This window comes from Malus sylvestris, chromosome 1, assembly GCF_916048215.2.
Source record: "Malus sylvestris chromosome 1, drMalSylv7.2, whole genome shotgun sequence".
Lineage (NCBI taxonomy): Eukaryota > Viridiplantae > Streptophyta > Magnoliopsida > Rosales > Rosaceae > Malus > Malus sylvestris.
In genome coordinates this window covers 12,581,140-12,607,536 of record NC_062260.1, presented here as the reverse complement: position 1 = coordinate 12,607,536, position 26,397 = coordinate 12,581,140, and the positions used below count along the sequence as shown (strand labels likewise).

Sequence of the window (26,397 nt, the reverse complement as noted above, 5' to 3'; positions counted from 1 at the left end):
TTCAATCCAACATTCTTGCTCAACACAAGACAAAATTCTTAACAAATAAGTTGTCAAAACAAATAACTTGTTTGAAAGTTAATCCCAAAACACCTTGGATCGAATCAGATTGAAACAACAATCTGTCCCTTCTATTCGTTTTTATTATGAATCGTTGGCCTCTCATGCCATAATGCATACAAGACTAAAATTAAAATACCAAACCAAAGTAAATTCAGGAATTAACCAAACTGGAAGTGCATTATTCCGAAGAAACCGGAGAAAAGAGCAATCCGACAATCAACAGAAAGGTGAATACTCCGCACCCTGCAGAGACAAATCGATAACCTCGGAGCCTTATTCTTTCATAGCTTCTGATGCTTCAAGGTCACCAGCTTGAATGCTCTTCTTCCCAGCCTCACCAGCCTCACCAGCTTCAGTGTCCTTCCCAGTATCATTGCTTTCCATAGGGTTGGCGGTTTCCTCTCTTTCTTTACCTGAAGAAGATGGTGCAATTAATAAATCATGAGAAGGTAACACAAAACACTACCAAGCGAACCAGCGGTCCAGCGGCAATACATTCCAGATAAAACATTTTCTTTTCTGTAGACACCAATATAATGCGTAATGTACAAGCGAAAGCTAGCATTTTTTTAATGTTATCACATGATCTTTAACTAATATATATCTTCAAGTTTGAGTGCAAGAGAAAGACAACTTTGACGATATGATACGTGCAAAGCTTCGGAACAAATCAAAGGGTCCTTGCAGTTCAATCCTATTAAAAACAAACTATTTCTTATAACTTACTACAGAGAAAGAAAAGGAGGTGTCAAACACATTGTAGTTCAGAAATTTACCCAGATTCACAGGCAGCGGCCTTGAGCTTTGACCGCCAGAGTTTTTCCTGGTTAAAGAGATAGGTTTGTTCTTCCTGCGTTTCCTCTTCAGTTTGTTGAACTTACAATCCTACAAGAGGATATATGAGTAAGACAACGTCTGACAGTATAGCATGTCTGATACGGCTTCTACATAATTTCATGTAGTACAATTAGAGGGTCCCATAAGTACAACAACAACAAACAACAACAACAACAAAGCCTTTTCCCACTAAGTGGGGTCGGCTATATGAATCCTAGAACGCCATTGCACTTAATTCTGTGTCATGTCCTCTGTTAGATCCAAGTACTCTAAGTCTTTTCTTACAGTCTCTTCCAAAGTTTATCTAGGTCTTCCTCTACCCCTTCGGCCTTGGACCTCTATCCCGTAGCCGCATCTTCTAACCGGAACGTCAGTAGGCCTTCTTTGCACATGTCCAAACCACCGTAACTGATTTTCTCTCATATTTCTTTCAATTTCGACTACTCATACTTTACCTTGGATATCCTCATTCCTAATCTTATCATTTCTTGTATGCCCACACATCCAACGAAGCATCCTCATCTCCGCTACACCCATTTTATGTACGTGTTGATGCTTCACCGCCCAACATTCCGTGCCATTCAGCATCGCCTGCCTTATTGCCGTCCTATAAAATTTTCTCTTGAGCTTCAGTGGCATACGGCGGTCACACAATACGCCAGATGCACTCTTCCACTTCATCCATCCAGCTTGTATTCTATGGTTGAGGTCTCGATCTAATTCTCTGTTCTTTTGCAAGATAGATCCTAGGTAGCGAAAACAATCGCTCTTTGGTACTTCCTGATCTCTGATCCTCACCCCTAACTCATTTTGGCCTCTATTTGCACTGAACTTGCACTCCATATATTTTGTCTTTGATCGGCTTAGGCAAAGACCTTTAGATTCCAACACTTCTCTCCAAAGGTTAAGCTTCGCATTTACCCCTTCCTGAGTTTCATCTATCAACACTATATTGTCTGCAAAAAGTATACACCAAGGAATATCATCTTGAATATGTCCCGTTAACTCATCCATTACCAAGTCCATCAAGTCTCCCAGATGTATTATGAACAGTAATGTGAAGATTCTCAAGGTAGCGATCATTACAATGTATGAGACGTGAAAATATGAACGAAGAAGACTAAATGTTTATAGAAGCAAAGCAACAACGATAAAACTCACCGGTGCATATATTGAAAGCTTGTTCTCCTTTGCATAGTTCACATATCGCATAAGATCTTCATATGTTGAAAAATGCTGACCAGTTGCAGGACACAAGTAGTGCTATCACATCGAAACATTAAAACAAGCAATCACTCAGTTCTGAAACCAGTTGAAACATCGTGGGGAACACAAACATTTAAAGTCTCATAAATTTTGCTTTCAGAAAAATAGCATGCCATTCTAAGTAAGGTAATTTTATATTTTAAGCCAAGAAAGTGGAAAGTTGTCTACTGCCATTTCATGATGGAGAAAAGCATGCCACAATCAAAGAACTGATCAGGCTAAATATGCCAAATCAATTATTGATTACATAAACCGGTAAAGATAGCGCAAATAACTTGACAAAAATATTTATTTGTATCATCAAAGTTAAGAAATGGGCCTGCAAGCTACATAAATGTTCATCTATTCGCAAGCACAAGCACACAAGATGACAAAGAAAGAAATATCAAAACAATTATGCTCACTTATGGAAAATGCTTGACTAAGGACTCCTTTAACATGGATTAAAGATCTTGGATATTTATATGAAAACAGTAACAGAAAGCTTCTGTTCAAACCATCAAAAATTGATGGCTTAGAACCCTAGCATCATATGACTAAGGGTACGTTTCTTGAAACTCCACAAAACGCTACTCTGAAGAGTGAAATTAGTGCACAGAGGCAAGACTTCTATCAAAGAAGAAACCACCAAATACAGCGCCATCAAACATTCAAGAAGCAATCCAACATGTATGTTTTAACTAAAAAATAAAGTATTGTGCAGTAAGATTTAAACCAAATTTGCTAAGTTGATCTAACACCAAATACAGAATTCACTTCCCAATTTACTAATCTTATGCAGATGAAAATTCTATGCTAAATCACAAGAAGATTGAGATTAGAGAAATAAATGAGATTTTTGTTAAGTAAAAAAACCAATTGCATTTTCGGTTTAATAGAAAATTAAATTAAATTTCAACTACTAGGAGTTCATACAAAAGGAGAATTACATCAGCTGTCAATATACTACCAAAACTGAAACATATTACAGCAGTAATGGAACTCATGCATGTGTAGAGCATAAGATTGGTTAAAAATTCAGATCTAGAACCGAATAAAATCAGTAGACATAAATGAGAGCCTGGGAATCAGGTGTTTAATTACCGAGGTTTTGGAGCCTTCGTCCTTCAACTCCCACCCTTCAGGAATTGGCTTTTCCAAATTCTTATCTTCCATTGATGTTTCCGCTCCTGCGCTCTGAATAAACTCCCTTCTATTTCCACTCCGCTTGAGGTTCCTTTTAAACTTAAATTTCGATAACAACGAGGCATTGCAATGGCAATTCGATAAACACAAAAGATGCCTCCGAGTCCACGTGTTCCCATCTTCTCAGTGTGTTTGGACGAGGGGCCAAAACTTAACTGAAAATAGAGAGAATTAATTTTTCCGTAAGAATATAGTAGAACAACTGGAAATGACAAGCCAAACAGCGCACCATTCACAAGAAAATTCAAACATTCAAAAGGGGGATGAATGCAAGATAGAGGCGAAAGTGTTACCAAAAATGAATAACAAAAAAATTTCAAACATTCAAAGGGGGATGAATGCAAGATAGAGGCGAAAGTGCTACCAAAAACGAATAACCAAAGCTTTGGAGCATTCACATTTCAGCCCTTATGATATTTGACTTTAGAAATCCGCAAACTTATGTGTTGCATACCAAATAAGCATATGAAGAAAATAATGCACATTTCTGACCTTAAACTGGAAATGACAAACTAAACAGCGCACCATTCACAAGAAAATTCAAACATTCAAAAGGGGCGATGAATGCATGATAGTGGCAAAAGTACTACCAAAAACAAATGACCAAAGCTTTGAAACATTCACATTTTGGCCCTTATGATATTTGAGTTTAGAAATCCGAAAACTTATGTGTTGCATACCAAATAAGTATATAAAGAAAACAATGCACATTTCTGGTCTTAAACTGGTTAACAACCACGAAAGGAATCAATAGGCAACACTTTGAGCCCAGTAGAAAATTATAAGATATGAGTAGCTTAACTGGGGTACATAAAAACAGTAGAATCCATCAATGTCAAAACACATTTGATTTCTTATACACCCACTTGTTAAATTCTTACACACACACACACGCACACTTGAATTAACAATTTCCAAATTCTGCATTCAAGATAGCTAGTAGCCAACCAAGTGAGAAACAAAACCCGAAACCCTTAACATTCATGAAGTTCTTAATAAAAATTTCCATTAGTCTTAACAGCTGAATTCCAAAACCCAAAAAAGCAATAATCACTTCATAAAAGCTGAATTGCTACGAATTGCCACAACATACACTAGATTTTCTTGTCCCATGAAATAAAAATGAGTTGAACAACACCAAATAAAGATCGGAATCTGGAATCCGGATTAAATTCAAATACCTCTTGCCTCCAATTGGACTAATATATATATATGTACACACACACACACACACACACACACACACACACACACACACAATCATGCAATCAAACAGAATGAAAAATCAATTCAATTCCATAACAATTCCATATATGCAAATATGTTCTAACAATACACACCAAAACTAGAAAGTAGTATCTGTTAACTTTCTACACAACTTTTTTCTAGGAGCACTACTAAGTTTCATGAAACATTAAAAATTTAAAAACCAAACAAAGCAATATGGGAGAGAGTAATTAAATTTTCTCTTCCCGATCAATTAGAAACCGTTGGCCACCATTTTCTCGGCAACCAAACAGAAAGAGTAACAACAACACTAAGACAAATACAATTGAGAGGGTTCGGTTCTACCTTCGGATTTCGTCTTCTTCTTCTTCCTCATGATCCGCGAGCTTACAGAGATGAGAGATTGCTCCGTAACTTTGCTGTGTTGACAGTTGAACGGCACAGCTCAAGTGTTGGGTCGGTGGGAATTAAAACCCCTACATCAAAACGCCACGCAACGACACCGTTGGATCGGCCTCCGGAATGGTACGTGGGCCACATTTTGTAACAATGCCCCGACGGAGTTCGAACTCACGCGGCAGTGCAAGGAGAACACTTCTCTCCACTACTACTGTTGTGAGGACCACTTGCACTTAAATTTTGCGTAGTTGCATGACTTATTTCGGCCTTGAAAATAATCGGTGTAATTTCCGCTCCTAGTAGTTGAAAAGGCCGGTGGATGTGGGGTTTATAGATCTAGGTTTTTGAGGAAGGAGGAAGAGCTTTACGTAGAGAGTCACGAGAAAGTTTATATTTTTGTGTTTGATTCAGTCGCCATAAAAGTTGGAGTTGCAGGAACTGGATTACCCAAATGTAAGCCCATGTTACATTGACGTCCATGGCCCCAAATGGGTTGTCATAAGTTTGCTAGGGTTTCCTTAAGACCACGCTTAGTTTGAGTGATGCGGGGTTTATAGTTGTTTATGCGACTTTTGTCTGCTTTAGTTTTGTATTTGGCTGTAACTACATTTTCTTTTTACCTCGTCCTTAGAAAAGCAGGATAGAGCGAGCAATACAGCCTATAGGACGCAGTTATAGCACCGGTCCAAATATTGTTGCTGCATAAACAGTCTAGCGTGATGAAAAATACCAAGTAACCACATGCATTAAACGTAAATGGTATCCACAACAATGTATACGTACATTGCAGTTATAATTACAAATGCAAATTCTCCCTCCCTCTTGTCCAGAAAGACTAACAATGACAAATTAAACACGACGTTATACGCAACAATGAACATGAACATAATTCGACTCGTGTATTTTGTATAAATTATCACTCGATTCCCACCCAATTCTCAATTTCGTTTACCTGCAGGCATGGCAAACCCAAGCTCTTTACATTGTTCCTCATCTGGTTGCAAACTCTTCGGGATTGCACCGAATATCTTCCGTGTTGTTTCAAAACCAGAAGCCACATGATGCACATATGCTGATGCATCCTCCATTGTACTCCAAGCACCTAATGAGGTAGACATAAAGCTTTTTGAAGGATTTTTTGATAGCTTCCTGGTAAAAGCCTGGTCTAGCTCAGCAACCCTTAGAAATCGTTCCGTGGCAGTTTCCCATGAAAGCTCATGCCTCTGTGCATCAGTCAGCTGGGCAGGCTCTTCAGCAAGCGCCTGCTGTGTGAGCTTAACAAACCCATCAGCATTGTCATATGTTCGACAATTTGGGAATTGCTTGAAGAATTCATTTGAGGGGTGATTGGCACATACAACGATTTTACCCATTGCCAATGCTTCTGCTGTGGTTGTGCAAACCACATCCGTGGTGCTTGGATTGAGGAATACCTTATAACTGAAAAAGTACAAGGATAATCTGTCAATATCCAACCAGGCCGATCATCTCTATAAGAGAACATCTCAAATGAATAGAGGTATTTTTGGAAAGAGAAAGGTACAAATTGGTAATAAAACTGCCCTTGAACAGCCCACTGATAACCATGAGACTAATTCAATTTCAACCCCCAGAATAAATACAGTACTTGTATAATAAGGGTGAGCCATCCTATCATTTCAGTATCCAGAAAAAGAAACGATTGGTCAAGGACAACCGTTTTCCACAAGAATTATTGATCGTGTGTAATGCAATGTTGACAACTAAACTTTCTTTTTCTGAATGTCATTAAAAATTTAGACAAAATGAATTTGAGCTTATGAGGAAGCTGGACAGATAGCAAGGAAGCTTACTCGTGAAATTCAAGATCAGCATGGTCACGACCAGGGTGGACTCTAACGGCCAGTTCCAATCTTTTGGCAGCTTCCTGAACTTGATCAGAGTCCTCCCCGCTCCCATATAAATCCACTTCAAGTCCATTTAATTCCTTTTGATGATCCTGCAGAAGCTTGAGTAGCTCCTTGTAGCCTTTGCTCCATACCATCTTCCCAATGTAATAGGCACCTTTGGTGAAGGCCTGTACTCCATGTTGTTGTTGCTCTAGCTTTTTCTTGCCTATCTCCAGAAATTTTGGGTTGACTCCATGAACATTGCAAACAATGGATTTAGGATAATCCTGGGTGGCGGCAGATAACCGGATTACCTACATTACGGCATAGGTGAGATCTGGTTAGCATGTATAGCAAGACAATGACAATGATATCTGCATTCATCTCTCTCAAACTTCATCATCATCAATCATAGGCAGACTTATAAAAAGGATACAACAAACTAACAGCACAGCTTTGTTCTCAGACAGTAACAACTTGAAACGCATATTTACCAAGTCTAACGCAAAAGCTAGAAGAGGCTAGATAAAATAAATGAAGGAAAGCAAAAGATATATTACTATTCACTATCAAAAATAATTTATATAAAGAAAACTAATATTTATCAAGATGTACCTTATGACAATATATTCCGACAACCCAATTATTTATATATTTAAGAAGAAATGCTTGCATTCTTCCATTCCTCTCCCTTCTCACATATTCCAAATAATTGGTGTGGATGATTCCTACAACCAGCCGGAACTTAATCTTCCATCTCTTCCCGTGATGAAACCATGTAAGGTGCTCAGGCTCCTCAAGGATGGCAACATCTGCATTCTCATCAGGGACTACTTCTGAAATATCTCCAGCAGCGAGGATGCTCCTTTTATCTAAGGAAAACTGTGATAGAATTGATGTCACAAGTTGGTACTACTACACAAGGAATGGAAACAAAACAGCAGACATCCTTGAAGGTACCAAAGTAAGACAAAGGAGAATATTGGATAGGTCACGGTAAGATGGGTCAACTTGGATGTCCACCCAGGTTGACTCACGACATGGGCTTCCACCACCAGATAGACTAATAGTTATTAAACTCATAATGTATTGGACTGAACAGAACATGAAAGATCAAAAACGGAAATTAAATAAATATGACACTTTCTTTTTTCTCAAAACATCATAGGTTTCAATAATAAGAAAAATGGACGGCCACGCAGCCTCCCCTTAAAGGGATACACAGTTATTCCTTTTATATTATGAAACCCTTGACTAGCAAGTAAACTGGCTTGTACTTGTATTAAATCTTTGGGTATATATACCTTTCCAGGATAAAAAAGTATACTGAAATCAGATTTGAACCCAATCCTCTCGTCAAGCCAGTGACGGACATAAGCCTCCTGCTCCGTAGGTCTGCTGAATGTGATATTGTTAGGATATACTAGTTTTTGATCTTTCAACGATAACCAAGGGATAACCAAAGAGACAAGTCTCTCCCCATCTTTTGCAAGATAGGCTGCACGGAATAGAGGGTTGACGGCAGTTCCAGTCATCCATGGAAGGCTTGCAGTAGTAAATATCGCAATATGTCGCTTTTGATCCATCCAATCATCAGGAATGCATGCGAAAACCAATCAGCTCTGTACACTACTTCAGCACTCTCTATCAATTTGACCAAACAGATTGTAAACTGCAGTAAGTAAAAAAAAAACATGATCTATCACTCAAGTTGCATAACGAACAATGACCGTTGCAACACATTAAAAATCGAAGCAGCCCAGGTAATTTTCAGCATAGTTTGTATTCTTTGCTGCGAATTCGATACTAATTTCCAATCACACCTAGTTATATGATTCTTTTACACACAAAAGGGACAATTAAACATTGATTATAAGTATGATTTACGGTTAATACTTGATTAAATTTTATCGAGACGGATAAAATTAGACAAGAATTCGGCGATATCCTCAAAATTTCTATGATCCAACATGCAATATCAAAGCGACCTAATTCGAACGATACAGCACAAACAGGTACAGAAATTTCATAAATTAAATTAAAAGCGTAAAAAGTATATAAAATTAAAAAGTTTCTGGGAAAATAGTACCTTATAAATTTTCCGGGAAAAAGGGAGGAATTGAAGCTCAGGTTTTGAAGGGATTTCAGGCAGAGAGAGAGAGGGGGAAGGGGACAGGAAAGTTGGTTGCCTGGTTGGATACGTTAAGTGGAGGAGGCGGAGAGGGAATATACGGTATCCGTCAGTGGAATTTCACGCGGTTTGACCCAAAGACATCAGATATTTTTCTATTTGTACCGTGACAAGTGATGTACTATTGTGCACCAGTCAGATTAAAAAAATCTCTCCAAAGACATGATCCAATATTAAAACACCTGTCATTTAAACTCTCCCTAGACATTTGTTGTCGCGTTGGGCTCGCTGCTGACTTCTTGATCTTGCGACTGCAGTTGAGGAAGAAACACGTTTCGGCCTTCGGGTTTTAGAGCCTGAAGACAAGGCTGCTAGTTTTGTGAAGTTCAATATCAAATTCGGCTTTCAATGTGCCGAGCGTAGTATCCTGCAACACCTCACTTCGCCGAGAAGGCTAATGAGATGATCTCTATCAATAAGGACTCGAAAATCCTTGTCGACTGAGACTTGGATAAATAACTAGTCGGTCTTGAAGCAGAGCTGTTTATCCAAACCGAAGGTGCTCATTGGTCCGCTGATTTTACGGCTCCAGTATTGTTTATCCAAACTGAAGATGTCGACGGTTGCTTGCACAATGCTATTCATCCAAATTGAAGATGTGTTGGCTGAAAAAGAAAATAAAAATCTCAAGGTGTTTGAGAGGTTTACGCAGGGCAATTTGTGTGTTGAATTGGAGTGTGCCTTGAATGATGCACTCCCTTCCTTATTTATAGCAGCAAACCCTCTCATGGCCGAGCTAGAACCATACTCAGATTAGAACTCCTCAACCCAATCTAATTAGGTCTCGGTCAATCCTAATTCCATTAAGACTTCAAACCAACCTCCTTTAACAAACTAAGTTCATTTCCTGAGTCTCAACATCCTTAGCCTATTAAGACTCCTTATTGCATTAGGTCTTGACTACTTTATCTTTATCTAAACCAATCCGTCTTGCAATAGGATTCGGCCAATCCTGATTGGACTGCCCACGATAACTAGACGGCCCACGATAATTCTAGAAAAAGACTACTAGGCCAAGAACAACCCTAAACTCGGCCCAAAATATTTTGGGCCCAAACATTGCCTCTTTGCTTCTGAGGTCCTCGACCTACAATCCTTGGCCGAGTTTCGACCTTGAAGAAGCAAAATCAAACCCTTGGCATATCTCTGAAAGGCACTAAAACGTCTCGAATTTTTCAACCACTCATGTGCATTTATGAAACACAATTACACAATCCTAATTTTGTCAGATGTCCTACCACGTGGCAATTCCTCAGCTCACTCGTCAGTTTTTAATAATGACATTCGAATCGTGCAACTATCGAAACGTCTATTCGCCATTAATTTCACCGTCACACGCAAACGTGCATCCTCAATCCACAAGTTCTTCGGTCCCTTCACCTGGATTCTTTAATTATCCATCGATTTTACCCCCCATTATTCAAAAACCAAATTGTTGATCTTTCTCCCAAAATGCCTATAAATACTCAACTTTCCTTCGTCCAAACTTTACACTTTCAAAATTCTCGAATCTCTTGCCATTTGCCCTCAAAACCCAGAAAAGAAACCATACTTTAAAATCCAGAAAAAAACCATCTTCATCAATGGCGTCCAATACCTTTATCAATAAACTCATCGAAGAATCTTGAACCTCGCCTTGTAGAGTTGTGGCAAAAATTTTGCACATAAGTGCGTCGTTGTTCCTGTAGAGAATCATGGTAGTGCTTGAGATGACGATCCGGATCTTCATCTCCCTTGTACGGAGTGAAGTGAGGCATAGTAAACTCGCGAGGTGGATATGTCCGCTCAATCTCATTCATGAATGGTGACATGCTTATGTTGGTTATGTCTCGTTGAAGTGCATCATCAACAGGCTAGTTACGTTGGAAATTGTGTAATCGTTCAGTTAGGAGCCTCCCAACTTCTTCTTGAATTTGCCTCTGCTGGGGCAATGGAACTTTTGGCTGTTCCCGGTCGTGACCTATGGGTTTCGGCTGCGGTGCATGTGGCATGTTCCTGGCAGGTAAACATGCTGCTCATAAGCTGTCAGTTGAACTTGAGTCTGATTGAGTGATTGCTTCTCTCCGTCTACCGTGCTGCTTACTTCAATGTGAGGTGGAGAATACTCCTTGCGAGCCTAGTTGTGAATGAACACTTCGCCTGGAAGGTTGTTTATATTGATAATCAGAGTGTGACTTCAATCGCGATTGTATGCTCGTCCATGTGCTTGATCGGGAATGCATGCTCATTCGTGCGCTAAGACTAGAGTATACGCTATCCCAAAGATCCAGACGAGAGTGTAAATTGCCAGAACGCTCAGATCGTGGTTGGTTGATGGGCTGCTTGTCGGGACGCTGGTGGAGAAGTTCATCTGCCTTTGTCCTACTTCGGGACACCTCATCCGAGGTACGTTGGATCTCGGTGCATTGCAAGAGTTGATTCACCAAACTTGTCTGTTGTGCAAGGACGCTCGTCAACTCTATGACTTGTCGAGACAAGTGTTGTTTGTCATTTAGATTGGAAGAGCTTGGAAGGAATGTGCCTCTTTGAGCAGTGGAAGTGTGGTAGGCTCCGGGCGCGAGATTTGAGTTGGGAAATGTCAAATCTGCAAATAAATGTGGTGAAAATGCCCCCGGCTTGATGGTAGGTCTAGATGGTTAAGATAATCTTGGGCCGACTTGGGCTGCTTGAGAGGCCACGGGGGTAAGCTAGGCTACGGGAGAAGGCTGGGCCACGGGAATGGACTGCCCGGATGGAGCAGGATGGGCCGCGGGAGTAGGCTGCGCCACGGGAGTGGGTTGCTTGGCGGGAGTAGGCTAGGCCACGAGAGTGGGCTGCTCGGTATGAGCAGGCTGGGCCGCAAGAGTGGGTTGCTCGATGCATGATGCACGTGAGGGCTAGGCTTGGACTCGGCTTGGCAACGCATTGGGCTTGCTTTGGTAGCACAACGTGGGTCATGGTAGTGGTGATACCATGGACCTCGCCACGGGTGGTTATCGTGGTAGCCACCGCAGTGGTTCCCGTGGTGAAACCTTGTGGTGGTGGTGCCGTTCCCCCTAAGATCACATTTAGTCTCGTGGATTGCCGCGGTCCCATTTCTTGAATATTGAAATTTTCACTCATGAAATTTTTTAAATTTCTAGCCATTGTATTTCTCTTTTATGTTTTATCAAAGAATCTTTGCAAATAAAAAAATTCTAATAATAAGAACGTATAAAAAAAATGCAAGTGAACTAGAAAATAGAAAAAAACATTTTTATGCGAGAGTCTTCTATGAGTGTGTGACTCTTGATCTTGGACAGTATTGCACCTACAAAACAATTAACACCTTCGGGTCAAGGCCAAAAGCCTCACGCATCCACGATGAATGAGGGGAGGCTTTGGCCGAAGAACCTCTGATGCCAAAGTTAGAATTTAGAGAGAAAAATGTTTAGAGAGTTTTTGGAGTCTTTCAAAGAAAATGGAGTCCTATTTATAGAGCATTGGGGTGTAATGGTGATTAATTTGGTGATTAATAGATTAATTAGTAATTAATCCATTAATTAGCCTAATTAATTTAATTTATATGGAAGGTTTTGAAGGTTATGGAATGATTTCCTTGTAGAGGATATGGAGTAAATATGGATGAGATAAATTTGAACTTGTTACCTATTTTGAGCACTCTTGACTCGGTTGATGGATGATTCTCCACTGCTCAAGTGTAGGAAATCCGGTGTGTCTCGAGGATAATTTTGTTCTTTTCACCTAAAAATCCACGTGTCGCCTCTTGATTATTTTTTGGCTCCATAGTCTATACTCGAAGCAGAGCCATCCATGATGATCGACACGTGGATAACATGCGCAGTTTGATAATTTAACCGTTCCAAGTTGAGAAAGGAACGGGACATGGAGAAGAATTTTTAACTGTTAGTGAACAGTTCTTATTAACTGGGTTTTACTATAGAAGAATTTGCAGAATTTGGGCAAACTACGTGTGTAGTTGTTGTAAGTATGAGGTATCGATTTAAGAGAAACCATTAAATGATAAGTTTTTTGTTTAGACGGTGGAGAAATCTTTTTATGTACTATAAACACAAACTGATACACTATGTATCATAATAATTAATATAAAGTTTGTTTTTTAATATGATGTAAAAACTTGTCTTATGACGCATGATGTTGAACTTTGTTGATGCACAAAATCAGCGAAGACTTTGGTACAACAGAAAGTGTCAGGTTTTGTGACCTTCGCTTGGTTGCTTCGGTCACTAGTGAGGATAAGTACGTAAATGAATAGAGACAGAGAAGCAAACACAGGATGTACGTGGTTCACCCAGATTGGCTACGTCCACGGAGTAGAGGAGTTTTTATTAGTAGTGAAGGGCTTACACAAGTACAAAGGATCAAGCTCTCAATTTAGTGAGTTCTTGTGAATGATTTAACACAAAATGGCATTAGGCAATATTGTGGGGGAATGACCCCTATTTATAGAAAAACTTGTAGCTTTGTCACATTGACATGTGTCATGTTATGATTGGTTCTTGATGTTGACACGTGCTGCGCTCTGATTGGCTTCTAATCTTGACACGTGTCGAGTAGTGATTGGCCTCCTGGTCGGAGGGGAACTCTTCTGGGTCCTTGACAGTATAGCGTTGGCCGGTGCTCGGTAGTTTCGGGATTGGTCAAGTATGGTACAAACAGTGCTCCCCTAAGTTCCCGAGTGAGGGAAACTCCTCGGTTGGGGACTTGCAAGATCCAATCCCTTGAGTAATCACGAAACTTCTAAGTACCGAAGTGTGGTCTGATCTTCATCTGCCCTTCTCTGGAAGTACCTTTCCTCCATCCGGGAATGGTGTACTTAGCTGATGTTGACGCACAAGGTAATGTATCAATTTCACTTGAAGCTTAGTTGTAGTTTCGGGCTTAGTCAAGTGTGATACAAACCCTATAGTAGGAGTCCCCCAAGTCGCCGAGCTAGGAGATCTGCCGAAAGAGGTGACAGACAAGGTAAGCAGTCAAACTTCCAAGTAAGCAACCCAGGATCAGAGGTTTGACGTCGGCTTCCGGTTGATTGTTCTCATTCTCCTTGTCTCTCATTCAACTGCCAGGATAAGGAGAAGCAAATGGATAAGAGATGATATGAGATACTTTTGCTTTTGAAGAAGTAACTTTCCACAAGCTTATTCTTGAACTGTGCTGGAGGGTTTTCTGGTGCCCTTCAGAGTATAAGGCCGACTCAAAAATTTGAGGGTCAAAACAAGTCCATCAAATCTAGAGTACGTTCGACCTTGATGATATGGGATACTTTTGCTGTTGACGGAATAATGAATGTGGTATGGAAAGGTGTCGTGCTGTAGTGATCTGTTTCAGCTCACCGTTGAACCTTCTGCTTCAATCTTTTGCATGGCAGAAGTGGTGTGCAACCTTTGCATTTAAATGGTCCTTCAGAACATTCCTTCATAGTGACTCATCCACGCTTGGCAGCTTCAGTGTAAAGAGCCAATATCTGATCAACTGTCATGAGGTATTTGCCGGTGGAATTCGTGACCTTGACAGCAGTTGAGGATGAGTACTCGAGAGCAATGCTAAGTAAGCAACCAGGCAAAGGCTCCAGGCAGTCAGTTCCAAATTGGAGGTTTGATTTCAGGTTCCGACTGACTGCTCTCTTTCTCCTTATCCTGCAGGTGTGGACAAGGACAAAGACAAAGATAGGGAGAAAGCATGATATGGGATACTCTTGCTTTCGACCCTGATGATATGAGATACTCTTATTCTTGGTGTGGCTTATTTGCTGAGGTATTATCGGGGGGAAATAAAGCTGAGTATTTCGAGAGGTTATGTTGAGGGTGCCTTTTCGAATGTGAGAAAGGGTTGAGCATTTTTGCAGGTTTGCCTGTCCGTTGAGGAGGGAGGTCAATGTATATAGGGATTTCCCAATAACAAGTAGTAATGCTATTCCTTTACCCTTCTTGGTCACAGCAATGTAGTGGGAGCTGCCAGCTTCACGTGTTTTAATTTTGTCAGAGCACTTTGAAAAAGTGGTATGTGGTATCTGGAAAGCTGATATTACGTGTGGAGATTACAGACAAGCTTTATCTAAGGAAATCTGGCTCTCGAAGTTCTGAGAGTTGTGCCTCTTCGGTTTTCGAACAAGCAATCCCGTCGAGGATCTGACTCTCGAGATTCGGAAAGCGGTGCTACTCCGGTTTTTGAGAAAGTAATTATGTTGGGAGTCTTTTCTCGAATGTGAGTAAAGGTTGGTCGTTCTTGCCAACCTGTCTTGCCACAAAACACGGAGGTCGACACACATAGGGACTTTCCAGTTGTCAAGCAGTGGTGCTGTTCCTTTACCCTTATGGGTAATAGTAGGGTAGCTGGCACTTCGAAATTCTCGTGCCTAAACTTTGTCAGAGATCTTTGACAAAGTTATATGTGGTACCCGAGGAGTTGATGGTGCATATGGAGAGCGGTGATTGATCAGTAAGATTCACGTGCTTTCTACTTCACCAGAAATCTTCGACAGATTGCCCGTAATTTCCGCAAAGCTGAGTGTGCATGTGACAGGTGCTGACGAGGCTGAAAAAGCAGGTGCTTCTTCGATTTCTGAGATCGGCCCTCGTGGTCTCTGAGCAGCCCAGCTTTTGAGAAAGCAAACGCCTCTTCGATTTCTGAGATCGGCCCTCGTGGTCTCTGAGCAGCCCAGCTTTTGAGAAAGCAAATGCCTCTTCGATTTCTGAGATCGGCCCTCGTGGTCTCTGAGCAGCCCAGCTTTTGAGAAAGCAAACGCCTCTTCGATTTCTGAAGCTCCGTCGAGTGCAGATTTTTGTAGAGGCTGGCATTAAGTTCCACAGCACACTTGAATCTCTACCAGTAGAAGCTCATTTCTTGCACTTCTAAGATCTTGATTTGTCTGACCTCTTCCTTCTTCAACACATTTGAAAATGTATGGACCCTCCGACCGTCGTTTTGACTTGAACCTTGGAGAAGAGACAGCCACGCCTTCTCCAGACAACATATGGCGCCCATCCTTCATATCCCCTACTGGTCCTCTTACCGTTGGGGATTCTGTGATGAAGAATGATATGACCGCTGCAGTGGTGGCCAGGAACCTTCTCACTCCCAAAGATAATAGACTACTTTCCAAACGGTCTGATGAGTTGGCTGTTAAGGACTCTCTGGCTCTTAGTGTTCAGTGTGCAGGTTCTGTGTCTAATATGGCCCAACGCCTATTTGCTAGAACCCGCCAAGTTGAATCATTGGCTGCTGAAGTGATGAGTCTCAAACAGGAGATTAGAGGGCTCAAGCATGAGAATAAGCAGTTGCACCGGCTCGCCCATGACTATGCTACAAACATGAAGAGGAAGCTTGACCAGATGAAGGAATCTGATGGTAAGGTTTTACTTGATCATCAGCGGTTTGTGGGTTTGTTCCAAAGGCATTTATTGCCTTCGTCCTCTGGGGCTGTACCTGGTAATGAAGCTTCAAATGATGAACCTCCAATGCCTCCTCCTTCTGGGGTTTTGTCAAGTACTGAGGCTCCGGATAACCACCCTCCGGTGCTTTCTCTTTCTGGGGCTCTACCGACTGCTGAGACTTCCCCTAAGCAACCTTTGTGAAGGCTCCCTTTTGTTTGTTTATTTTGACTCATGTATATGTACATATTTGTGGCTTATCGAAAATATTAATAAATAAGCTTTGCTTCATTTCAACATATTGTGTTAAATACACCAAAGCCTTCTTCATAAAGTTCTTTGAATTTTTGCTTTTGTTGAAACTTGTATTGTTGAAGCTTTGTGAGTGAAGCATGTAGTTTGAGGTAGTGTTCCCTTAATTTCCCGAGTGAGGAAAACTTCTCGGTTGGAGACTTGAAAAATCCAAGTCACTGAGTAGTCACGAACTTTTGAGTACCAAGGCGTAGTAGCATATGGTGGGAGTCCCCCAAGTCTCTAGTCGAGGGAGTTGACGAATGAGGTGTCTTGCTAATAGTCCATGTCGTAAGTACCAAAACTTCATTCTTTTGTTTTCTAAGTGGTAGCCCCGGACTTTTTCTTCATAGATTTTGTTTATGAAGGTTGCTAGGCCCGAATAAGTGGAATTGCAGAAGGTGTAACCGTTGGTGCATTAACATCATAATGGAAGCATCACAATGATGGAAGCATCACAATGATGAAAGCATCATAATGATGAAAACACCATAATGATGAAACATCATAATGATGTTTCTTTGGTGGAATTGTTTTTCATTTCCCCTAACAACCGGAATTGTTTTTCAACATAACACCATCATCTGTAGGTCGAATCACAAAGTTGTCTTCATGAAAGTTGTTCGTTAATTCCTTAACTACAACATATCCAAATGGGAGAGCCATCGGAGCAGTACAACTCCAGAAATCCAGGTATGATGAGTGACTGTTTATCATTTGTCTGTCAACCCGTCAGATTTGTTGTGAGCTTTGAAACTCTATTTTCTCTTGCTCAGATCAGCATGCTTTCTTCATTGAAGTTGTTCCTAAGCTTGTGAACTACAACATATCCAAATTTGAGATCCCTCGGAGCTGTATAACTCAAGAAACTCAGGTATGATGAATGACTGGTTATTATTTTTCTGTCAACCCGTCAGATTTGTTGTGAGCTTCGAAACTCCATTTTCTCTTGTTCAGATCGGTATGCTTTCTTCATTGAAGTTGTTCCTCAGCTTGTGAACTACAACATATCCAAATTTGAGATCCCTCGGAGCTGTATAACTCAAGAAACTCAGGTATGATGAATGACTGGTTATTATTTTTCTGTCAACCCGTCAGATTTGTTGTGAGCTTCGAAACTCCATTTTCTCTTGTTCAGATCGGTATGCTTTCTTCATTGAAGTTGTTCCTCATCGACTATTTCATAACATATCAAAAATTCAGGATGAACTAACGGTTAAATATTTCCAGATCTTCGAAACATCACAACAGCTTCGAAATCTGCAAGAAGCCGACTATCATGTTTGGAGCTTCAACACTTTAATTTCCGTCGCTCAAACAGAAATGGTTCCTTCTTGAAAGTTGTTCATATGCTCAAGAACTATAGGGTGTCCAAAATTCAGCTCCATTGGAGAAGAGCAGAGGTTGCAGAAATTTGATAGATGAAAGGAGGCGGAAGAGGGAGAGAGAGAAAAAGTCTCTTGGGTTGGATTTCTATTTTGGGGCAGATTCCAATTTTTGTAGCACCTTCATTATTGATGAATTGCTTGTACTTTTGTCCATTATGAAATTTGGGACTTTGGCTTGTTGTTGGATCTATTATAATATGTTTGGGAACATATATAAGTGAATAAATAAGAAGGAAAATTTTGGGCCCTTGTGGGTGTAAAACAAAAAATGTTTATGTTTACCCAAGTGTTTTTGTACAAGTTCAAGGGCATCTTGGGTTTTGTGAACAAAATTTGTTTATTTGGAGCAAGGTTTTGTGTTGAAGCTTTGTAGGTGAAGCTTTGGTGTTGAAGCTTTGTGGGTGAAGCTTTGGAGGTGAAGCTTTTCGGGTGAAGCTTGTTGGGTGAAGCTTTTTAGGTGAAGCTTTTTAGGTGAAGCTTTTCGGGTGAAGCTTTGGAGGTGAAGCTTTTCGGGTGAAGCTTTTTGGGTGAAGCTTTGTGGGTGAAGCTTTTTAGGTGAAGCTTTTCGGGTGAAGCTTTTTTTTTTTTTTTTTTTTTGGCGCTTGACACGGTCTTCATTTGCTTGTTTTGTAGTGACTGTGGAAGACGGATTGCTTTCTGATTGAGAAGGGTTCTGGCATCGCTTGCTATGAATGTAAAAGAGTGAGGGCTGAGTTGGCTAAATTACCTCTTTATTGAATTCATTGCCAAATGGCCTTCATTACATAGGATGCCGAACGGCTATAGCTCAACACTTGTACATCGTGAGTCTATTTGTAGTAGTACTTCAAGTGATCAGCGTTCCATGGATGGCCAAGGGTCTTGCCATCAGAGCTTCTAAGTGTGTAAGAGCCAGGGCGACTGATGCCAATGACTTCATACGGTCCATCCCAGTTTGGACTAAGTGTGCCTTCACTCGGGACTCTGTCGCAGAGTAATCTTTTCTTTAAGACTCAGTCTCCTATTTTGAAAGAACGAGGCTTGACCCTAGAGTCATAATAGTTGGAGATGCGCTGCTTGTAGGCGACATTCCTCAAGTGAGCTTGGTTTCTGTGTTCCTCGACTAAATCCAAGTTGAGGGTGAGTTGTTTGTCATTTTCACTTTGAATGTAGTTCTGGACTCGGAATGTTGCTTACTCGAGCTCAACAGGGACAACCGCCTCTGTGCCAAAGGCAAGTGAGAATGGAGTTTCTCCTGTTGAAGTTCGATATGAAGTGCGATATGACCAAAGAACTTGGGGTACAAATTCTGGCCAACAGCCTTTAGCTTTGTCCAAGCTGGTTTTCAAAGTGCGCTTGATTATTTTGTTGATGGCATCAACTTGTCCATTAGACTGGGGATGAGCTGGAGAGGCAAAGCATAAGTTGATGTTGAACTTAGAGCAGAACAACCTGAACTTCTTGTTGTCAAACTGTCGCCCATTGTCAGTGACTATCGCATTGGGAATGCCGAATCTACAAAGGATGTTCTTCCACACGAAGTCTTCTATCTTTGCCTCAGTAATGGTTGCCAAGGGTTCTACTTCGGCCCACTTTGTGAAGTAGTCCACTGCAACGACTGCGTAACAGACTTTGCCCTTCCCTGCCGGCATTGGGCCGATCAAATCAAGTCCCCACTGGGCGAAGGGCCAAGGGCTGATCATAGGAGTAAGAGGCTCTGAAGGGGAATGAGGAATAGTTGCATATCGTTGACATTTGTCACATGAGCGGGATACTTTGATGGCATCCTGGTGGAGTGTTGGCCAGTAATATCCTTGGCGAAAAGTCTTGTGTGCTAGGGACCGAGATCCAGCATGATCTCCACAGACTCCCTCATGTATTTCCCGAAGGACGATTTCCGCCTCGGCAGGCGTAAGACACCTTAAGTATGGCAGGCTAAAACCTCGCTATTGTGGCGATACCCTTGACGCGGGTTTGACCCACTGCATTGACTGCCTGGGGGCGAGCGCTATTGTGGCGATACCCTTGGTTATCGGGATAGTGTCCCTTACTCTTTTTACTGAAAGGAGAGTGGTGAGGATGGAAATCCTTCCTCTTGCCTTGAAATTGATATGTCTGTTGATTCGGTGAAGCATTATGCAAGGCATGGGGAGGTGCCACTGTTGTTTGGAAAGTCGAGGTCTTCTCATTTAGGTGAGTCTGGCTTCCACCTCCCACTTGTTGATAAAGGATGGTTGTAGGGGGTTTCTCCTGATATGTCTTTGCCTCGGCGGAGGCATGGTTATAAGCCTGCGCCATCACCTCAGAGTAAGTCTTCCAAGTATTGGCATTGATCATGTATTTAAAGAAACAATCACGTAGGCCTGCCGTGAAGGCTTTGAAGGCAGTCTTGTCGTCTGCCTCGGCACACCGGGAGTATTCATGGCTGAAGCGGCCAACATACATACGTAATGACTCGTCTGGCTTCTGGCGGATAGTGTACAAGTCATCTGCAGAGTGCAAGCGATCGGTTTGGAAAATGTGTTGGGAAACAAATAGTTTCCTCAATTCCTCAAATGAGTCTACCGTCTCAGGTGTAAGACGACAATACCAATTTAGAGCTTCACTAGAGAGGGTGGAGGGGAAGAGAAGACATCGCTCTTCGTCGGTGTGCATCCGGTATGCCATGGTGGATTCAAAGAGGTTAAGGTGCTCAATCGGGTCCTCTTTTCCAGTATAAAGTTGCAAGCCAAGCTTTTGCTTTGTCTTTGCTTGAAGGGGGGTGTTGAGGATCCTCCTTGTAAGAGGGCCAGGCCTGGGTTGGTTTCAGTCAGGTATTTCAGCCTGACGTTCAGCCTTCAACTTGTTTACTTCCTCAAGAAGTTGTAGGACAAGGGGGTCCTGAGCGGAGTTATGTGTCACTGGAGCTTTCTTTCGTAAATCTCCATCTCCTCTTGGAATTAGGAAGGTTTGATCAAGGGCATGTGATTTTTCCCTGGACTCGCTGTACTGGCTTCCAGGGTATGTCTGTCGGAACACCTCTGAGTCCCCTGTACCCTCATGTCTCTCTGGGACTTGTTGCCCCTTCCCCAAATTGGTGGCCGGCTTGGGCCGTGGCAGGGGACCGAGTCTCTCAGAAATCCTTGGGTCATTAATCTTTGAGCTTATATGGATGGAATTCTCTCGACGTTGCTTCAGGAAATCCCGACAATCGCGAAAGACGGCTTTCGATCCTTCTGCCCCTTCAGCAAAGAGGTGTCTCCCTCCACTTCTCATGGTTCGGGTCGAAGCAACTGGGTTAAGAGAAGCCTCATGTTGATTATCAAGTCGAGGGGTAATCTGTTCCCTATCAGGGATATCTATGTCGAATGCATGTGACCCTCCATGTTGGAGGGCACCCAGTTGATGGTTGACTTCCACGGGGGCAACAATCTCGCGTGTCTGAGCTTGCCTAGCTTCGTGGAGTGTCTCGAAGAGCTTCTCATATTGCTCCTGGAGGACCTCATTCCTCATTGCTATCTTGTTGTTCTGAGCTTCCAACTCATCGACTTTAGCTTGAAGAAAAACTCGTTTTCCTTCCTTCTTTCGTTGTTTCGCACTATGTGCAAGGGGGTGTCATTCTGTGTGCTGTGGCTTCCTTCGCTTCCCATGTTGGAGAGGGATGCCTGATCAAAAGAAAGTGTACGAATGATAGAAACCAGCTTGACACAGCTGAAGAGAGTAGGAATAAGTGTCGTTTCCCACAGACGGCGCCAAATGTTGATGCACAAAATCAGCGAAGACTTTGGTACAACAGAAAGTGTCAGGTTTTGTGACCTTCGCTTGGTTGCTTCGGTCACTAGTGAGGATAAGTACGTAAATGAATAGAGACAGAGAAGCAAACACAGGATGTACGTGGTTCACCCAGATTGGCTACGTCCACGGAGTAGAGGAGTTTTTATTAGTAGTGAAGGGCTTACACAAGTACAAAGGATCAAGCTCTCAATTTAGTGAGTTCTTGTGAATGATTTAACACAAAATGGCATTAGGCAATATTGTGGGGGAATGACCCCTATTTATAGAAAAACTTGTAGCTTTGTCACATTGACATGTGTCATGTTATGATTGGTTCTTGATGTTGACACGTGCTGCGCTCTGATTGGCTTCTAATCTTGACACGTGTCGAGTAGTGATTGGCCTCCTGGTCGGAGGGGAACTCTTCTGGGTCCTTGACAGTATAGCGTTGGCCGGTGCTCGGTAGTTTCGGGATTGGTCAAGTATGGTACAAACAAACTTGCGTTTCAAGTATACTACAAAATCTCTTTGGACGGTGCACATTACATCGTTTCCCATAGTTGGGAATCTTTTTTTAATTGTGTAGTAATTGTTAATTTCGTTATGGTTATTCTTATTATTATTATTTTTAAGTAAATTGTATTATCTACAATAATGGATTGTAAAAGTGAGTTAAACCTTACAACATTCTAATAATAATGTGGTTCAAATTCGGCATAGAAAAAAATCAAATCCCTCCCTTAATAAGTGAAGAGACCAAGCTGTGAAGAAACTTCCTACCCAAAAAGCAACAGAACGGTCGGACCGGTTGTTTCGGCTGATGCTTTGACGAGCACCCCAACTCCGTCTTAAATTACCAAAACACCCCCCAAAAATCCAACATAAAATCCTCTAAATCCCCAGATTCAGGCAGGACTGACCTCTGCAAATCGAAAATTTTCCAGGTAATACTATCCCTTTTCGTTTTCCTTCCCCCCCCCCCACAATTTTACTTATTTATATTTCCCTTTCTATCTTGGTCTCGGTTTTTTGATTCGGTAATGTTTATCCGGGAGCTGCTTTGTACTCTCCTTCTTGTTTGGTTGCCCAGAAAATCGACGGAAAATGATGCCCTTTTCCATCTTCCCGTTGTTTCAATCATCACAAAGTTTAATACTTTAGCTTAAGTTACGTAGATGATTAATCATTAGGCGTTATAATCAAGCTATTTACTTTGTAGTGGAAGCTAATTACTTGGTCTAAAACGAAATCTTGAAAAAAACTGCACGCTTGATCTGGAAGTTATAATTTCAAACTCGATTTTAAGAAAGCACTTTTTAAAAAGTGCTTTTTTTTATTATGCTTTTTCTTTGAGTTAGAAGAAATTTCCTCAGGCAAATAATTTCAGTGTCTTATACTGCACTGCAAGTTTGCAACCCTTTTATCTCATTATTTGTCCCAATTTGTCATCATTTGTCAGTTCAGATTCTCATAAACCTTTTTGGGCTTTCAGCAATTATGGTGTTAAGAAAGAAACATTGCATCCAAATGAAAAAGTTGACATCCTTTGAAATTTTAGTGCTAATAATGATGCTGTATGTTTCTGATTGCTAGTTTTGAGTTGGAAGAGATGTTGATGGGTCATGCAGACGGTACATCTGAGCCTCGGTCATCCAAGGATCGGTTACTTCCTTATGCTGAATCATCCGAGTTAGATGATGTTGACACTGCAGACTGTTCTGAGCAAATTCTTCACACGGCCTCCTTCGAAGAGCTTGCAAAGAATATCGTTAAGTATGACACTGTTATATGGCTTTCTATATCGCTGTTGCTGGTTTTAGCTTGGGGAGTTGGCATCATCATGCTTTTATATCTGCCCTTTAAGAGATATGTTCTTCAGAAGGATGTTTCCTCACGAAAACTATATGTTACGCCAAGTGAAGTAGTTTACAAGGTGCACACCTTACTTGAATTCTTCCCATATTTCTAATTGTCTTTAAACTAAATGGAATTATTCTATTTTCGCATCGTTGATCACACGAAAGAAAAACAATGCATCGAGGTAATACTTCTTCTCTTTCTCGTCCTTTTTCCACAAAGGTTTCGAGGCCATCTTTCATACCCTTCTGGGGCATCACTACAATTGAGAAGCATGTACCCCTTTCCCTGGTGATTGACATCATTATAGAACAAGGTAATGATACTGGCCTTACTGTGCTCTATAACCTACTTCCGTTGATTCATATGCCTGCATGTATTACATGATTAATCTTTTTAATTGTTGATGTTAGTTTGCAATTTGAATTCATGCATATAATTTTGTTTCCAAGTCATCAGTGTTTAGCGTGAAACTATTATATTTCCAAAGCTGCATTGTCGAACAAGATAGATGCAGGGAGTAAGTAGTCCTGTAAAAAGGTGGCGGATAAGGATTTGGCATGCAAAACCAGGTTTATTAAGTGCATAATGGATATTTAATGCAGAAATAAATGAAGTTACCACAGCTAGAAGTAGAATTCCAGAGAGCACAAGGTCTCTCAGTGCCTAACACTGTATAAAAGTTTGATAATGTGAACTGTAATGGATGGAAAGTTGCACATTGGTTTGGAACTTTGCATCATACATCTCCACATTAGCATGTTGATTATAAATTTGATATCAATATTCTTTTGGGTTAGCAAAACTACATGACGTAGCCAGAACAAGTGAAAGTTTAAAGACTAATGGTATCTTCTGTTGCATTATGCATAGGTTGCTTGCAGTCAAGGTATGGAATTCATACCTTTAGAATTGAAAGTATAGCATGTGGAAAAGCCGCAGCTGTAGATGAACTACAGGTTCAAGGGGTTTCTAACCCTAGTGGTTTGAGGAAGGTGACTAAAACTGCCTTTTAGTTGTGTTCTAATTTGAATCAGCAAAATTAATCAGATTCTTTTTTATATGTGTTTTGGTGGCGTACTATTGTTTAGTCTTACAACCGTTTAAAAACTTGTGATGTTAAAGTGGGTGACTAAAACTGCCTTTTAGTTGTGTTCTAATTTGAATCAGCAAAATTAATCAGATTCTTTTTTATATGTGTTTTGGTGGTGTACTATTGTTTAGTCTTACAACCGTTGAAAAACTTGTGATGTTAAAGTATAAATTGGGTGTTTGTTGTTGTATGACTAGTAGGTAATCATAACAGAAGCTTCAAAAGCCATACGAGAAAGTGGTGTAAGTTGGAAGCCTACTGCCACCACTGCTGAAGGGGAAAGCATGGCTCGTACTGGATCATTGACCGAGGGACCTCTTGTTTTGAGATCGCCATCTAAAAGCTTAAAGGTATATGTTGATGAAACTGCTGCAATAAGAACTTTTTTCCGTCTTTGTCAAACTTGTTTCAGTTCTAATTTTATTGACAACGCACTCAATTCACAATCCCTGTCCAGTTTTGTAAAGTAGATCGATGGTGTATTGATTAAACATGTTTTTGCCCATATGATGCAGATGTCAGCATCACCACGCTATGCTTCAATAGAACGCAGAGGCATAGTACCTGGGGATTTACTACTTAATAAACTTGACGAAGTCAATAAATCTGTGAAGGTATCTTCACCCTCCCTTTATTTTATTTTTCTCTGTGGAGCGGACAAAAATAAAATGATTTCATCTCGATAGCTGCTTGATTAATGATTTGCAAACTTCAAATTATTTAATTATAGGTGTTCAATTATTTATTTTCTGAAACTACTCATCTTCCTAACAGAGAATCGAGTTGTTAATTGAGAAGTCCCGTGCACACCCCGAGTCCTCAACTGAAATGAAGTCAGATGTACGCTAGGCCTGTGGATGTACCTTTAACAAACAACAAACAGCAGTGAAAGAAGAGAGATGTATAAATATTTCTGTATGTGTCTGTAACTATTGGAATGGGTTACTAATGGCTCCCCGGTTGCCTCTGTTGTAGCTGTACAAGATGTTGCAACCTAAAAGCGTTTTGAACAGCGGCTCATCAAGATTCCCTTTTGTTTATCTTATGGTAGAGATTTGCAGTTTCTTACGATCTTTGTAGTTTCTCATTGACTGATATTGCATAGATATAATTCACTGTATGAAATTTCAGTTTTTAAGATGCATTCGTTTATGTTTCGAAAGGGAAGAAACCTCAAAGATTTCGGGTTCTCATTACGAATTGGTCATGAATATTGTTTCATAGGGCCATGTTATATCATGATATGCAAAGGACCCTTGAGGATATTTTTCTTAGCCTTCGCCAAAGAGATGAAGGTCCACTGAGTGAAAGGGCCAATTCATCATCCACTTCTACCGACGGAATCCTAACTTGATACATTTAGTCAGTATTCTCCAATGCTCAAATTAGTCTATTTGACTAAGTTAATCAGTATATTTACGAGACCATAAAGAAATTAAATAGAGAAATGAACATATAAAGCAGAAAAGCTCTTGTTGAGCATTTTCAAAGTACATGTTTTCTTCCATTGTTGAGTCCCAACGATAATCTATGAAGATTATGCCGCATGTACTAGACCAACACATAATACATCAACGAAGTCAATGCATTGACATATTGCATTTAGATCACATCAGCAAAGCATCAAAAG

The 26,397-nt window shown here is 40.9% G+C and overlaps 4 protein-coding genes across 5 annotated transcripts; 2 read left to right on the top strand and 2 right to left on the bottom strand.

Annotated features, from left to right (window-relative positions):
• Positions 1-94: 94 nt before the first annotated feature.
• LOC126619202 (uncharacterized) lies at positions 95-5,541 on the bottom strand. The gene is made up of 5 exons (XM_050287503.1): positions 4,924-5,541; positions 3,250-3,506; positions 2,062-2,163; positions 840-948; positions 95-476 (listed from the first exon to the last, which is right to left on the bottom strand). The coding sequence occupies exons 2-5, from the start codon at positions 3,319-3,321 to the stop codon at positions 337-339; spliced, it is 423 nt and encodes a 140-aa protein (XP_050143460.1). The 5' UTR covers positions 3,322-3,506; positions 4,924-5,541; the 3' UTR covers positions 95-336.
• A 153-nt stretch (positions 5,542-5,694) lies between these two features.
• On the bottom strand, positions 5,695-9,105 carry LOC126619193 (digalactosyldiacylglycerol synthase 2, chloroplastic-like). Of its 2 annotated transcripts, none has more exons than XM_050287491.1 (5): positions 8,935-9,105; positions 8,150-8,517; positions 7,461-7,727; positions 6,810-7,159; positions 5,695-6,417 (listed from the first exon to the last, which is right to left on the bottom strand). In XM_050287491.1, exons 2-5 carry the CDS (start codon positions 8,429-8,431, stop codon positions 5,916-5,918), a joined length of 1,401 nt encoding a protein of 466 aa, XP_050143448.1. In that variant the 5' UTR covers positions 8,432-8,517; positions 8,935-9,105; the 3' UTR covers positions 5,695-5,915. The 2 variants fall into 2 exon arrangements, with proteins under 2 accessions (XP_050143448.1, XP_050143449.1); XM_050287492.1 differs by having other exon boundaries at positions 8,150-8,489.
• Positions 9,106-10,253: 1,148 nt separating this feature from the next.
• On the top strand, positions 10,254-17,353 carry LOC126595455 (uncharacterized). The gene is made up of 2 exons (XM_050261760.1): positions 10,254-10,267; positions 15,021-17,353. Exon 2 carries the CDS (start codon positions 15,936-15,938, stop codon positions 16,608-16,610), a length of 675 nt encoding a protein of 224 aa, XP_050117717.1. The 5' UTR covers positions 10,254-10,267; positions 15,021-15,935; the 3' UTR covers positions 16,611-17,353.
• A 5,240-nt stretch (positions 17,354-22,593) lies between these two features.
• LOC126627226 (uncharacterized) lies at positions 22,594-25,905 on the top strand. The gene is made up of 7 exons (XM_050296682.1): positions 22,594-22,761; positions 23,411-23,750; positions 23,897-23,990; positions 24,548-24,669; positions 24,968-25,117; positions 25,283-25,381; positions 25,542-25,905. Exons 2-7 carry the CDS (start codon positions 23,427-23,429, stop codon positions 25,614-25,616), a joined length of 864 nt encoding a protein of 287 aa, XP_050152639.1. The 5' UTR covers positions 22,594-22,761; positions 23,411-23,426; the 3' UTR covers positions 25,617-25,905.
• The last annotated feature ends 492 nt before the right edge of the window (positions 25,906-26,397 follow it).

Excerpts from the sequence above, each read along its gene's own strand:
- LOC126619202 (XM_050287503.1), bottom strand. The coding sequence starts at position 3,321 with ATGGAAGATAAGAATTTGGAAAAGCCAATTCCTGAAGGGTGGGAGTTG. Across the intron at positions 2,164-3,249 it reads ACGAAGGCTCCAAAACCTCG|CACTACTTGTGTCCTGCAAC; the intron begins GTAATTAAACAC and ends TCGATGTGATAG. Across the intron at positions 949-2,061 it reads AGCTTTCAATATATGCACCG|GATTGTAAGTTCAACAAACT; the intron begins GTGAGTTTTATC and ends ATCCTCTTGTAG.
- LOC126619193 (XM_050287491.1), bottom strand. The coding sequence starts at position 8,431 with ATGGATCAAAAGCGACATATTGCGATATTTACTACTGCAAGCCTTCCA. Across the intron at positions 7,728-8,149 it reads TACTTTTTTATCCTGGAAAG|TTTTCCTTAGATAAAAGGAG; the intron begins GTATATATACCC and ends ATTCTATCACAG. Across the intron at positions 6,418-6,809 it reads GCTGATCTTGAATTTCACGA|TTATAAGGTATTCCTCAATC; the intron begins GTAAGCTTCCTT and ends GTACTTTTTCAG.
- LOC126595455 (XM_050261760.1), top strand. The coding sequence starts at position 15,936 with ATGTATGGACCCTCCGACCGTCGTTTTGACTTGAACCTTGGAGAAGAG.
- LOC126627226 (XM_050296682.1), top strand. The coding sequence starts at position 23,427 with ATGTTGATGGGTCATGCAGACGGTACATCTGAGCCTCGGTCATCCAAG. Across the intron at positions 24,670-24,967 it reads ACCCTAGTGGTTTGAGGAAG|GTAATCATAACAGAAGCTTC; the intron begins GTGACTAAAACT and ends TATGACTAGTAG. Across the intron at positions 25,382-25,541 it reads AAGTCAATAAATCTGTGAAG|AGAATCGAGTTGTTAATTGA; the intron begins GTATCTTCACCC and ends TCTTCCTAACAG.